Source organism: Pelmatolapia mariae, linkage group LG9, assembly GCF_036321145.2.
Source record: "Pelmatolapia mariae isolate MD_Pm_ZW linkage group LG9, Pm_UMD_F_2, whole genome shotgun sequence".
Lineage (NCBI taxonomy): Eukaryota > Metazoa > Chordata > Actinopteri > Cichliformes > Cichlidae > Pelmatolapia > Pelmatolapia mariae.
Genome location: NC_086235.1, coordinates 563,702 through 578,731, shown reverse-complemented (window position 1 = coordinate 578,731; position 15,030 = coordinate 563,702). Strand labels below are relative to the sequence as shown.

Genomic DNA, 15,030 nt, shown 5'->3' with positions numbered 1-15,030 from the left:
TCAGTTTCTGATGGCACAGATTTCTACCCATACACCCCAGACTATCCTGGATGAATATAGCTCAAGTCCAGGTCTCTAAAACAGAGACCACAGAACTAAAGTGTATGTGAATATCCATCACAGAACTGATGAGTGAAGCTGCTGAATGTATGTATTATTGTAGGGTCTACCTTGCAATATAAAGCGCCTTGGGGTGACTGTTGTGATTTGGAGTTGTATAAATAAAATTGAACTGAATTCAAAATTGATGCTTTTAGGTGATGTTAGATATATGATGTTGATCCAACATGAACTTGCAGATTTAACAGAAGTAAAAAAAAATGGTAAAAACGTAAATCACTTTACTTAGTCCCTAAGGACCCCAATTCAATTCAATTCAATTTATATAGCACCAAATAACAACAAAAGTCGCCTCAAGGTGCTTTATATTGTACAGTAGATACAGAGAAAAGCCCAACAATCATATGACCCCCTATGAGCAAGCACTTTGGCGACAGCGGGAAGGAAAAACTCCCTTTTAACAGGAAGAAACCTCCGGCAGAACCAGGCTCAGGGAGGGGCGGGGCCATCTGCTGCGACCGGTTGGGGTGGGAAAGCGCTTTACACTACATTCAGTCATCCACCCATTCACACACTGGCAATGGTAAGCTACATTGTAGCCACAGCTGCCCTGGGGCGCACTGACAGAGGCGAGGCTGCCGGACACTGGCGCCACCGGGCCCTCTGACCACCACCAGCAGGCAACGGGTGAAGTGGCTTGCCCAAGGACACAACGACCGAGACTGTCCGAGCCGGGGCTCGGACCGGCAACCTTCCGATTACAAGACGAACTGCCAACTCTTGAGCCACGATCGCCCCAGAAGTGTTAAAAACTAGATCCTTACTTGAGATTTTCCAGTTTACAGTGAGGACTCTTCAGACCGGCAGAAAGTAGTTTTACTTCTGAATCCTTCAAGTTATTGATGCTGAGGTCCAGCGCTGTCAGATTATTGGATAGTGAGCTGAGAACTTTGAATAAAGCTTCACAGCTTCTATTTGAAAGTGTACAATTCTTCAACCTGGAAAAGAATAACAATTTACACACACAGGTTTTTAAATTCATGTAGTGTAAAATCAAAAATATTTAAAATTCTTTATAAAACTACCTACAGCACTTTCTTGGATGCTTTGACCACTGGCAGCAGCTTGAAAAATGCCTTCTCTGAACAAGAGTATTTCTTCAGGTCAAACTCATCCAGATCTGATGACAGTAAGATGAAGACCAGAGCCGACCACTGAGCAGGAGACAGTTGATCTGTGGAGAGACGTCCTGAACTCAGGGACTGTTGGATCTCCTCCACTAGAGAACGATAATCCAGCTCATTCAGACAGTGGAGCAGATTGATGCTTTGCTCTGCAGACAGATTCCCACTGAGCTTCTTCTTTATGTACTGGATTGTTTCCTGATTGGTCTGTGAGCTACTTCCTGTCTGTGTCAGCATGCGTAGGAGATTCTGATTGGTCTGCAGTGAAAGACCCAGGAGGAAGCGAAGGAACAAGTCCAGGTGTCCATTTGGACTCTCTAAGGCCTTGTCCACAGCACTCTTGTAGAAATACGTCTCTGCAGATTTGTTTCTCAAAGTTTTAAAAATCCAATGTGTTTTGTCTTCCAGTAGGTTGATGTCACACTTAACAAAGAGCAGATGGACATAAAGAGCAGCCAGAAACTCCTGAACACTCAGATGAACAAAGCAGTAGACCGTTTCTGAAAACATGTCATACTCATCAGCTGTAAAGATCTGTGTGAACACTCCTGAATGCACTGAGGCTGCTCTGATATCGATGCCACACTCTGTCAGGTCTGATTCATAGAAGATCAGGTTTCCTTTCTGCAGCTGATCAAAAGCCAGTTTTCCCAGAGACTCATTCATCTTCCTGCTCTCTGGACTCCAGTGTGGATCTGTCTCAGCTCCTCCATCATACTTGACCTTCTTCACTTTGGCCTGAACCACCAGGAAGTGGATGTACATCTCAGTCAGGGTCTTAGGCAGCTGTCCTCCCTCTCTGGTTTCCAGCACATCCTCCAGAACTGTAGCAGTGATCCAGCAGAAGACTGGGATGTGGCACATGATGTGGAGGCTTCGTGAGGTCTTGATGTGGGAGATGATCCTGCTGGCCTGCTCCTCATCTCTGAATCTCTTCCTGAAGTACTCCTCCTTCTGTGGGTCAGAGAACCCTCTGACCTCTGTCACCATGCTAACACAGTCAGGAGGGATCTGATTGGCTGCTGCAGGTCGTGTGGTTATCCAGAGGCGAGCAGAGGGAAGCAGTTTCCCCCTGATGAGGTTTATCAGCAGCACATCCACTGAGGTGGACTCTGTAACATCAGTCAGGATTGTAGTTTTGTTGAAGTTGAGAGGAGGTCGACACTCATCCAGACCATCAAAGATGAACACAACCTGGAAGTCTTCAAAGCTGCAGATTCCTGCTTCTTTGGTTTCAGTAAAGAAGTGATGAACAAGTTCCACCAAGCTTAACTTTTCCTCTTTCAGCAGATTCAGCTCTCTGAAAGTGAATGGAAACATGAACTGGATGTCCTGGTTGGCTTTGTCTTCAGCCCAGTCCAGAGTGAACTTCTGTGTTAGGACTGTTTTCCCAATGCCAGCCACTCCCATTGTCAGCACTGTTCTTACTGGTGCTTTTCTTCCAGGTGGGAGTTTAAAGATGTCTTCTTGTCTGATTGTTGTTTCTGGTCTGTCTGGTTTCCTGGATGCTGTTTCAATCTGTCTGACCTCATGTTCATCATTGACCTCTGCAGTCCCTCCCTCTGTGATGTAGAGCTCTGTGTAGATCTCATTCAGAAGGGTTGGGTTTCCTGCTTTAGCGATCCCCTCAAACACACTCTGGAACTTCTTCTTCAGGTTTGACTTGAGTTTGAGCTGACACTCAGGGAGAATCTCTGCATGAATAAATGAAAACAAATTACACAAAGAGTACTACAATAAAAAAAAAATACTGAATAAAAAAATATCCAATATCACCTTAAATGTTGAAGAAGATTTATGCAGACTGAACTTTAAGAACAAGTTTATGCTGATCAGTTCCAAACAGGTATGCCAACAAATAGTCACAAACAGGCAGACCACCCAAATTTAATGTGGCAAGAGTGGATGATGAGAAGTAAAGTAAAAAGTAAAGTAAAACAAAATCAACCAAAAGCAAATTTATGTTTTCAACGGCTTTTTAAAAGAAATGACTGAGTCCACCGATCTCAAACTCAAAGGGAGCGAGTTCCAGAGTCTGGGAGCCACTGATAGAAACACTCTGTCACCTTTTGCCCTGGTCACAAGACCTCAGGGACCTGCTGGGGCGATAAGGAAGAAGAAGATCACTGATGTAAGTTGGAGCTACACCGTGCAGGGCCCTATAGGTCATGATTATAATCTTAAAATGGACCATGAACTTGACAGGGAGACAACAGCAGCCAGCAGGGGAGTGGCATGGGAGTATTTGGGATGCTTTGTCAGAAGCCTAGCAGCAGCATTTTGAACACCCTGCAGTCGTTCCAGTGAGGCATTACTTAAGCAAGTAAACAAGGAATTACAATAATCTAAGCGAGATGAAACAAAAGCATGAATAATCATTTCCAATTCGGAGCATGACACAATGGGACTCAGCTTAGCGATATTTCTTAAATGGTAAAAACAAGAGCGAACCAAAGATTTAATGTGTGTGTCCAGCGTCAGAGCTGGGTCAAATGTAACGCCAAGGTTCCTAATGGAGGGTTTAATATAAGAAGCAAGAGGGCCTAGATTTTTAACCACGAGGGGAACAAATATCTCAGAAGCAAAGACAATGACTTCAGTTTTATCAGCACTTACTTGAAGATAATTATCACCCATCCAATCTAATGGAATCTAAGCAGTACTAGATTACAAGATTTGAAGCTTGAAACATCAGGTGGCCTAAAACAGATATATATAGCTGAATATCATCTGCATAACAATGATATGAAATATCTGTAAAAGAGCTAAGAAGTTGCAGATGAGGTAGTAAATACAACAGAAACTAGCTCAGTAACGATGGGAAGGAGCCTGAGCTAGTGCATGGGGTTGAGAGGTACCGGCTAGATATACTCGGTCTCACCTCAACGCATTGCCTGGGCTCTGGAACCAGTCTCCTGGAGAGGGGCTGGACTCTGTCTCAGTCTGGAGTTGCCCCTGGTGAGAGGCGTCGGGCTGGGGTGAGTATCTTGGTATCCCCTCGGCTTGCTGCTGGTATGTTGGGGTTTCTCTCAGTGGACGAGAAGGTTTGTTCCCTTCGTCTTGGGGTCGGGGAACGGGTCCTGACTGTTGTCCGTGCTTATGCCCAGAGCGGCAGTTCAGAGTACCCAGCCTTCTTGAAGTCCCTGGGTGGGGCACTGGAGGGTGCTCCTCCTGGGGACTCTGTTGTCCTACTGGGAGACTTCAGTGCTCACGTGGGCAATGACAGCAAGACCTGGAAGGGCGTGATTGGGAGGAACGGCCTCCCGGACCAGAACCCGAGTGGTGTTTTGTTATTGGACTTCTGTGCAAACAACAGTTTGGCCATAACGAACACCATGTTCAAACATAAGAGTGTCCATAAGTGCACGTGGCACCAGGACACTCTAGGCCACAGGTCGATGATCGATTTTGTAATTGAATCACCAGACCTGAGGCCATATGCTTTTGACACTTGGGTAAAGAGAGGGGCTGAGCTGTCAACTGATCACCACCTGGTGGTGAGTTTGATCAGGTGGCGAGGGAGGACGCTGGACAGACCTGACGCGCCAAAACGTATAGTGAGGGTGTGCTGGGAATGTCTAGCAGAGGCCCCGGTCCACGAGATCTTCAACTCACACCTCCAGCAGAGCTTCAAAAGCATTTCGAGGAAGACTGGGGACATTGAGTCCGAATGGACCATGTGCAGAACCTCCATTGCCGAAACTGCTGCATTGAGCTGCAACCGAAAGGTAGTTGGTGCCTGTCGTGGTGGTAATCCCCGAACCAAATGGTGGACACCAGAGGTGAGGCAGCTGATAGGTACCGACAGGCCAAGCGGAATGCGACCCTGCCCCAAGTGGAGGAGTTTAAGTATTTCGGGGTCTTGTTCACGAATGATGGGAGAAGGGAGTGGGAGATCGACAGACGGATTGGTGCAGTGGCTGCAGCGATGCAGATGCTGTACCAGTCTGTTGTGGTGAAGAGAGAGCTGAGAGTAAAAGCGAAGCTCTCAATTTACTGGTTGATCTACGCCCCTACCCTACGCCCCCAGGGTGAGAAGTTCAGCCATTCGGGAGGGGCTCAGAGTAGCGCCACTGCTCCTCCACATCGAAAGGAGCCAGTTGAAGTGGTTCAGGCATCTGACAAGGATGCCTCCTGGGCACCTCCTGGGCAAGGTTTTCCGGGCATGTCCCACCTGGAGGAGGCCCTGGGGCAGACCCAGGACATGCTGGAGAGATTATATCTCTAGGCCGGCCTGGGAACGCCTTGGTGTTCCCCCAGATAAGATGGAGGAGGTGGCTGGGGAGAGGGAGGTCTGGGCTTCTCTGCTTGGGCTGTTGCCCCCGCGACCCGGCATCGGATAAACGGAAGAAAATGGATGGAAAAAATGGACTCTAAGAAGTGCAGTTTCGGTAGAATGAGCCTCACGAAAGTCAGATTGAAATTTATCAAGAATGTTATGTTCATCTAGAACAACTGTGAGTTGCTTGGCCACAACGTTTTCTAAAATCTTGGCAATAAAAGGCAATTTTGAGATGCGTCTGTAGCTGGAAAGGAACGAAGCATTAATGACAGCACTTTTACAGTAAACAGGGACCTGACCAGAGGGCAGCGATACATTAATAATTTTAAGAACACAAGGACCAATAGACCCAAAAACATTTTTAAACAAAGACCCCGATAAAATATCAAGGGGGCAAGAGCAGGATTTCATTGAAGTAACCAGCTTCAACAAGTCAGGTAAGGACACTGGTAAAAATCTTTCTAATATGACAGGCTTAAGTAAAATCGGAGCAGACAAATGGTACATAGAGGGAGAGATGTTTCTCCTTACGTTGCTAACCTTTTCAACAAAGGAAGCAAGAAAGTTTTCACAGTCTTCATTCGAAGAGATTGGGACAGCAGCAGAAACTGTCAGGATCTGACGGTGCCCTGACCGGTCGACCTGCCAGTGTGTATATTTGTGTGCGTGTGTATGTGTGTCTCTCCTATCGTCCTGTCTTCCCCTCCGACTCCGCTGTCATGTGTTTGGAGGTAACCTAGCAACAGGCTACCTCCGACCCGGAAGTGCTGTCGCCCGGAGCTGCCGCACCTGCAATCAATCCACCAGCTGCTGCCAATCAACTACCATCTTCGGCAGGGCTACTTAATGGTGTGGCTGAGCGACAGACAGCGCTAGAGTATTTCACTAAGCCTGGTAGTGTTTTCGAGCCGCTGGCGTGATTGAAGTATTGTCTGAGTTACGTACTCATTTTGCTGTCGTGTGTGTGTTCACCCAGGGATTGACGGAGAATTCACGGACACTAAGGAAGCACTTGGAGGAGAGACGGGCACTCACTACCACGCACGGGCTTACACGGAAGGAAGGACGCACTATCACCATTGTTGCACATTTGAACTGTTGTCACCTTGCTGCACTGTAAATAAACGCACTATCTTTATTTCTGAGCTCCGCGCCTGAGTCCACTCTTTAAACAGCCGTGACAGAAACAAGAGCAACAATGTCCCTAATAGTGTCAAATAAAACCTTAGGGTTACCTCTGCTCCTAGAGAATAGGTTTGAAAAATAAGCATCATAAAATGAAGCATTAAGAGAAACTAAAAGGTCTTTTAAATGAAGGAGATGAACCTGTAAACGAGTCATTCTCCACAAACGCTCAGCTTTACGACAGACACGCTTTAAACAGCGAATGCTCGTTTATCCAGGGAGAGGGTTTTGTTACAGGGGCTAGTCTAGTTTTATTAGGGCAAATATTATCTAAAATAGAAAGACAATAATTATTAAAAGGATTTGTTAATAAATCAACATCGTTAGAAGCAGGCAGAACCAAATTAAAGTAACACGGGTCTTTAATTCCAATTTTAACCAGCTGTAGTTCAAACGATGAAAATTTTTCAACCATTAATGAGCGACAGTGAAACCAATTTCGATACACCACAGCCAGACCTCCTCCACGACCAAAAGTACACAGCCGACTGATGAAGGAGTGCCCACCCGGGCAAAGTTCAATACGGGAAGAATAGTCACCATCACACTGCCAGGTTTCAGTTAAAAATAAAAAAATCCAGCTTTTTGGAAAGAATAAGATCAATTAAATTAAATTAAATTTTATTTATTTAGCGCCAAATCACAACAAAAGTTGCCTCAAGGTGCTTTATATTGTACAGTATATCCTATAATAATAGATACAGAGAGAAACCCAACAATTGTATGACCCCTTATGAACAAGCACTTTGGCGACAGTGGGAAGGAAAAACTCCCTTTTAACAGGAAGAAACCTCCGACAGAACCAGGCTCAGGGAGGGGCGGGGCCATCTGCTGCGACCGGTTGGGGTGAGAGAAGGAAGACAGGATAAAGACATGCTGTGGAAGAGAGACAGAGATTAATAACAGATATGATTCAATGCAGAGAGGTCTATTAAGGTGACTGGAAAGGAAAAACTCAATGCATCATGGGAATCCCCCAGCAACCTACGTCTATTGCAGCATAACTAAGGGAGGATTCAGGGTCACCTGGTCCAGCCCTAACTATATGCTTTAGCAATAAGGAAAGTTTGAAGCCTAATCTTAAAAGTAGAGATAGTGTCTGTCTCCTGAATCCAAATTGGAAGCTGGTTCCACAGAAGAGGGGCCTGAAAACTGAAGGCTCTGCCTCCCATTCTTTTTTTTCTTTTTTTTGCCTGTCCCGTTTGGTTCTTTTTAGAGATGGACCGATCCGATATTACGTATCGGTATCGGTCCGATACTGACCTAAATTACTGGATCGGATATCGGCGAGAAATAAAAAATGTAATCCGATCCATTAAATATCAAAAAAGCACCTCACAAAACTTGCGACACCGAGTAACTCGGCTCATAACCGTAGCACGTCGGAGCAGTGTGCATCACGTGATAGAGCGGCTGTGTGTATTTGTAGCCTCCTAGCAAACCAGCATTTCATCTCCCAGGAAGTTATCCCAGAGAGAAGTAAAGCAAGTGTGTAAGTTCATCTCTGAATGTTCGTAAAGCGTTCCCACGTTAAGCTTAACAACCGATATATTTAGCGACTGTCTCTCTCTCTCTCCCTCTCCTGCCGCTACTTCGTGAAACTGCTTAATGATCAGCTGATCGGCTTTTCTGTAGCGAGTCCGTCTCTCTTCTTTGTTTTTGGCCCACTTTGCACCAGAAAGAGGAAACCAGCGGCTGAACAACAGCAGCACATTTAACCTTGATAAGCTGTTGTTAGAATTTATTTAATATTACTTTCTACACCAGGATCCTTTTCTACGTAGCTGACGGCTGGTAACTGTGCAGGGGCGGATCTAGCAAAGTTTAGCCAGGGGGGCCAATAGGGCATTAACAGGGAAAAGGGGGCACAAAGACATACTTATCTTTCTTATTCTCATTTAAAATGTCTAGCTTTTAATAAATAATTATCTGAATCTTACACCCAAAGTTTTAATCTGATGTAAAATGTATAGAAGTCCATTACTGTATATAGTAACTGTTAAGTCTAATATACCCTAGTAAGCTATAGTACTTTTTCCTTTGGGAAGATACCATCTGTGCAGTTTGCAATTCTGTTGAAGAAAGATGTTGAATCTATTTAATTATTCTTGAAAAATAATCTAATTCTGTGCATTTTTTTCACACTGCATCAAATAAAAGTTGATTACTTAGATTAAGCATCATGAGGTGGAGGGTGGGGGGTGGTTCCCTATTTCTTTTTTGCTGGGAGTTTGCAACCCTATTTGTTAGTTTGCTTAATATTTCTGCTAAGTACTCTTTAAAATACCAGAATAGGGAGGATAGAGTAGGTTTAAGTTTATTAGATTGATCAGTGTTTCTGAACTATGAAATATTTTGGGTGCAGTGTATTTTTTACATACAGGTATAACAGAATAGCTTTAGTGTTGTTGTTTATTTAAACTTGAGTATAAACTTATACAAAATGCAGCAATATATTAAAAAACAGTTTTATTGATTAAAAAACACACTATATCGGATTCATATCGGTATCGGCAGATATCCAAATTTATGATATCGGTATCGGTATCGGACATAAAAAAGTGGTATCGTGCCATCTCTAGTTCTTTTGCCATCAGATTTGTTGTCAAAAGGCAATGAAAGATGCCCAATAGATTTACTTTTCCAAATGGACCATCCCATCCTTGCCGTATTGGTCTTTTTGATTCACCTTTTCTTTTATTGTTTATTTTATTTTCATTTGCTGAACACGGGACAGACTTGACTGGGGAAAAAACAGGAGAAAGAAAGAGGGAAAGAAAAAGAGCAGGGAAGAGGGATGGGGATAAAGGGCAAAAACCAACAAAACAAACAGACAAAAATTACATATTTCAATCACCTGGATCACCTGTTGAGAAAGAAAAAAGAGAAAACAAGCAAAAAAAAAAAAGAGCAATAGAATAAACAACATCACGATGATATATGGGAATATGACAGTAAATACTAAATATTAAACATTATTGTGCAGCATGTAAGATCGACAGCGCACAGTGTGCTTTGAGGTAGGAGCCAAAAAGGGTGTAGTTTGTGTGTGTGAGCACCTGTGTGTACACCTGTGAGCATGAGCGCGCTTGTTTTTAAAAGGTTCCTTCATGTAATGATTTGCTAGAGGGTGGGGGGTGGGGGGGGCACAGCCCCGTCCTCCAGGGCAAGAAGCATGAAGAAGGTATGGAGGAGATCAAGGCTCACTCAGCAGCCGCGGAGCAGAAGCCAGGGGGGGTTGCAGTGACGTGCCCGTGAGCTCCTCCGGCAGCCACCTGTGCCAGAGTGACTGAGCCCCAGGCCGAGAGGCCGAGGGCACCCCACCCCGAAGGGGCCAGAGCGAGCCCCAGGCTCCAGGGCCCGACAAGCAGCCACCAGGAGTGAGCCAGTGGGTACCCGGACGCCCATCCCCGGACACAAAGAACCACCAATGCTACTGGCAGGGGAAGTGGTGGCGGGGGGGATAGGGCTCCATAAGTTGGAGGGCCTGAGATGACCATAGAGAGTCTGATACCCGACCTGACATTTAGACACAGACAAACAGGCACATACAGATACAAACATCCATTCCCACCCTCATGCTCTCATATGCAATTACTCAGCACTCACCCAACGTGGAGACAGACATAAATAGACACTGTACACACAATCACACTCCCCAAGCGTACTCTATACCCCAGGTCTAGGTACCCTTGGCCCTGGAGGGGGAACTGCACCCAGAGCGAGGTAGTCTTACCCTCTTCCCTGGGGTGGAGAGAAGCAGACTGCCCCAACTCGGCAGCAGCAGGGAGGCCCCACATTCCAGACCCCAGTCGGACGGCCAACTCCTCCTCCCAGCCCCCCCGCTCCAACAGGCAACAGAGAAAACGGGGGTGTGTGAAGACTCCACACCTCCCTCCGCCCACTCATATGTAGTGTTGATGCATGTGTGTTCTAAGGTGCATCTGCCTCCCATTCTACTTTTAAATACTCTAGGAACAACAAGTAGGCCTGCAGTGCGAGAGCGAAGTGCTCTAATAGGGTGATATGGTACTGATAAGATAGGGCCTGATTATTTAAGACCTTGTATGTGAGGAGCAGGATTTTGAATTCTGAATTTAACAGGAAGCCAGTGAAGGGAAGCCAATACAGGAGAAATCTGCTCTCTCTTTCTAGTCCCTGTCAGGACTCTTGCTGCAGCATTTTGGATTAACTGAAGGCTGTTCAGGGAGTTTTAGGACTTCCTGATAATAATGAATTACAGTCGTCCAGCCTGGAAGTAATAAATGCATGAACTAGTTTTTCAGCGTCACTCTGAGACAGGATATTTCTAACTTTAGAGATGTTGCACAAATGGAAGAAAGCAGTCTTACATATTTGTTTAATATGTGCATTGAAGGACATGTCCTGGTCAAAAATGACTCCAAGGTTCCTCACAGTGTTACTGGAGGCCAAGGTAATGCCATCCAGAGTAAGAATCTGGTTAGATACCATATTTCTAAGATTTTCAGGGCCGAGTACAATAACCTCAGTTTGATCTGAATTAAGAAGCAGAAAGTTAGCGGCCATCCAGGTCTTTATGTCTTTAAGACATTCCTGCAGTTTAACTAATTGGTGTGTGTTATCTGGCTTCGTGGACAGATAGAGCTGGGTGTCATCTGCATAGCAGTGTAAATGTATGCTATGTCTTCTAATGATGCTGCCTAAGGGAAGCATGTATAATGTAAATAGAATTGGTCCTAGCACTGAACCCTGTGGAACTCCATAATTAACCTCAGTGTGTGAAGAGGACTCTCCATTTACATAAACAAATTGGAGTCTATTAGATAGATATGATACAAACCACTGCAGCGCAGTACCTGTAATACCTACAACATGTTCTAATCGCTCTAATAGGATATTATCATCAACAGTATCAAACGCTGCACTAAGTTCTAGCAGGACAAGCACAGAGATGAGTCCACTGTCAGAGGCGATGAGAAGATCATTTGTAACCTTCACTAAAGCTGTTTCTGTGCTGTGATGAGCTCTGAAACCTGACTGAAACTCTTCAAATAAGCCATTCCTCTGCAGATGATCTGTTAGTATAAAGACTGGTTTAAGCGCAGAGTCAAAGAGGGCATTTACGTGAAAAGGGAAAGACCATCTCTGAATCAAGGATGAGGGTACATCTCTCGCCATCTTACAATGCTGTGATTGCAGTCATTCCCCAACTCTCTGTGAATGGTACTCATGACCATTGATCAGTGGGCTTTGTTAAATGAGCTTTGATTAGAGGTTGTTGATCAATGGTCATGAGAATTTGCATAATTATGATTAAGGAACTGACCTCCCAGCCCATTGTTCCTTCAGTGGGCTGGTTTCAGTCATTATGCAAATGTGCTGTGTATAAGATTGGGGAAACCTGCAGTCAGCTGAGACTGAAGAAGTCACTTGGCTGAGTTACAAAGCGTTTCTCCCACTGAAAACGTTACGTCCAGATGAACAGAATCAACTTTTGGAGATTTACTTACCTGGAGGATTGAGCATGCATCAAGATGAAATATAACAACAGCCGTTTCAGTGCCCATTGTATGTTGACAATGGGCACTGGAAACAGAGCAATTCTGGAAAAGTGTCTGGGAGAAGGATGCAAACCACAATGGCAGTGCTCAGTGGCTAGTGGATCTAGGAGCAGACAAAAGCAAACTCCCTAAAAAGGATCCAGTAACCACAGTGGCCGACATCCAAGAATGTGTCTCTAGTATAAAAACTTGGACAGCATTAGGCCCTGACATTAGCCACACCTAGTGGCTGAAGAAGCTGACTGCACTCCATTAGCGTTGGCATTACAATGAACCAAATGGTAGTCAATGAGACACACCTAGATTGGTTAACTGAAGGACAGTCCTGATCCCCAAGGACCCCCAGAAGGGACCGATCCCATCCAACTACTGGCCAGTAAACTACCTCAGTACCACGTGGAAGCTCCTGTCAGGCATCATAGCGGCTACGATGAACAGGCGCATGGGTCAATACATGACTGGGGCAAAGGGGGGAATTGGCAGGAATACCAGTAAAGCAAAACACCAGCTACTGGTAGACCGAACAATCAGCCGAGACTGCAAGACCAGACTGACCAACTGGTGCACAGCCTGGATTGACTACAAGAAGATCTATGACTCGATGCCCCACAGCTGGATCCTGAAATGCCTAGAACTATACAAGATCAACAGGACCCTAAGAGCCTTCATCAGGAACTCAATGGGGCTGTGGGGTACAACACTAGAGGCCAACTTCAAGCCAAAAACACATGTCACCATCAACTGTGGGATCTACCAAGTAGGTGCTCTGTCCCCACTGCTGTTCTGCATAGGCATGAACCCCCCAGTGAGATCATTAACAAGACTGGCTATAGATACAGACTACGGAATGGAGCAATCATCAGTGCCTCCTTTGCATCAATGACATCAAGCTGTATGCCAAGAGTGAACGGGATATGGGCAATCAGCACCTACACTCTGCCTGTGATCAAGTAACCTGTTGAGATCATAAGCTGGCCAAAAAAGGAGATGGATGCCGACATCGAAACAAGGAGGGTTTTACCCCAAGTCCAGCACCCTGAGACTATACACTAGTGAGTATCAGTACCACAGTCCAAGATGAAACAACAAACATTCACAAGTACATCAGGAACATGGGCATGACCGACCACATGCTCAGTGAATACCTCAGGCAGCAGAAGCCCAAGAAAAAGGAGCAAGAGGGGACTTCCTGCTTGTACCTGCTCTTTGGTGTGAGTAGCGTTTTGGTGAGCTCCTGCAGGGTCGGCCTTTTTAAAATTATTATTGGGCAGTTTTTCTCTAACTCGACCCCAAGCGATATCTGACTCATTTTAAAAATATTACACTTTTTGATTTTTGTCACTAAAATACCACCAAAGCCGACTAAAGGAGGAAGCTCGATCCGACCTCACCTGCGGCCTGCTTCTCCTGACGAGCCCTTGACCCATCTTTAGTCGGGGACTGCGGCCCAGGCCACCACCAGCAGCGATGTCGGCACTCTCAAAGTGGAGCTGCTTTCGGCTCTCAGTGAGGACTTTGCTGCTACACTTAAAACGGAGTTTCAAGCTATCCTGGGTGAAAGTTAACAGTTTCCTCCATTATGTCCGAGCTGCTCTCCTTCAAAAAGGAATTATCCTCTAGCCTGTCCGTGATGCAGGAGAGTTTCACTGGGCTAAAGGTAACGGTTGCCGAGAGGGAGCGATCCCTGTCCACCTGTACTGATGACATTGTCAGCCTCCAGAGAAAAGTGGAACATCTAACTAAAGTGGTGGCCAAGTTGGAGGATAAATATAACGACTTGGAGTCCCGGTCAAAACATTTGCATCATTGGTGTTCCAGAAGACGACCCATTATCGGCGTCCACGGCTGCCATCACATGGTTGCTTAAGGAGGCCTTTGACCTCGCCAAGGAGCCGCTGCTAGATCATGCTCACCGTATTCTAGCCCCCAAGCCTAAGACAGGTGAGCGGCCCCATCCCATTGTAGCAAGGCTACATTACTACACTGACTGTGTTCAAATCCTGTCGAGGGCAAGGGAGCTTCAGCGGATTAAGGTGTACAATATGACCAGCTCCATTTTCCCCAATTATACCACCAAGACGGCGCAAGCACGTGCGGCCTTCACAGATAGTTGCCTTCAGCTCCGAGGAAATGAATAAAAAAAACGAAAAAAGAAAAAAGAAAATAAAAAACAAAAACAAATAAAAATCATGATTTAAAATTTATTAAAAAAAACAGTAGATGGGGGGGTCACGTGGCCAAGCCTTAAGATGGCAGCTTAGTGGAGTCGCTCCCAAGACAGTGTACAAACTTTCCATAAAAAACCCTTGTATACGCGGTTAGTGTGGTCTGGAATATACGGCACTGACATGTCAAAACCTTCATCTGTGAAACAGTGTGAAATCTTTACCCGAAGACGCAAGACAGGCGCTACACCATCGACATCCGACACAGATGCTAACATGGCTAGCATAGCCGAAGTTTTGGATGAGCTCAAATCACTCCGGTCGGATTTTGGAGCCAAGTTGGACAGCATCGATGTAAGACTGACGGGGATGGCAGGCGCTGTGACTGCACTGGAGGGTAAAGTCTCGGAGGTAAAGCAAGACATATTGAACCAGGGGGCTCATATCGAGGAGGCTGAAGCCCGCATTGCCGAAGTTGAAAGCACACTTGAAAAAACAGAAACGTCACTGAACTCGGCTATCAAACGAATCGCACTTCTTGAAGCCAAAACAGATGATTTGGAAAACCGTGGACGACGAAAGAACCTACACATCTTCGGCATAAAAGAGGG

The 15,030-nt window shown here is 45.5% G+C and overlaps 1 protein-coding gene across 1 annotated transcript; it reads right to left on the bottom strand.

Moving 5' to 3' along the window:
- Nucleotides 1-1,145: 1,145 nt before the first annotated feature.
- On the bottom strand, nucleotides 1,146-3,414 carry LOC134635032 (protein NLRC3-like). Its single transcript, XM_065471696.1, has 3 exons — nucleotides 3,318-3,414; nucleotides 1,860-2,938; nucleotides 1,146-1,667 (listed from the first exon to the last, which is right to left on the bottom strand). Exons 1-3 carry the CDS (start codon nucleotides 3,412-3,414, stop codon nucleotides 1,146-1,148), a joined length of 1,698 nt encoding a protein of 565 aa, XP_065327768.1.
- Nucleotides 3,415-15,030: the final 11,616 nt, after the last annotated feature.

Coding starts and splice junctions, on each gene's coding strand:
- LOC134635032 (XM_065471696.1), bottom strand. CDS start 3,414: ATGACCTATAGGGCCCTGCACGGTGTAGCTCCAACTTACATCAGTGAT. Junction 2,939..3,317: donor CCTGAGGTCTTGTGACCAGG/GCAAAAGGTGAC, acceptor TTATTCATGCAG/AGATTCTCCCTGAGTGTCAG. Junction 1,668..1,859: donor ATCAGCTGCAGAAAGGAAAC/CTGATCTTCTAT, acceptor CTCTTTGTTAAG/TGTGACATCAACCTACTGGA.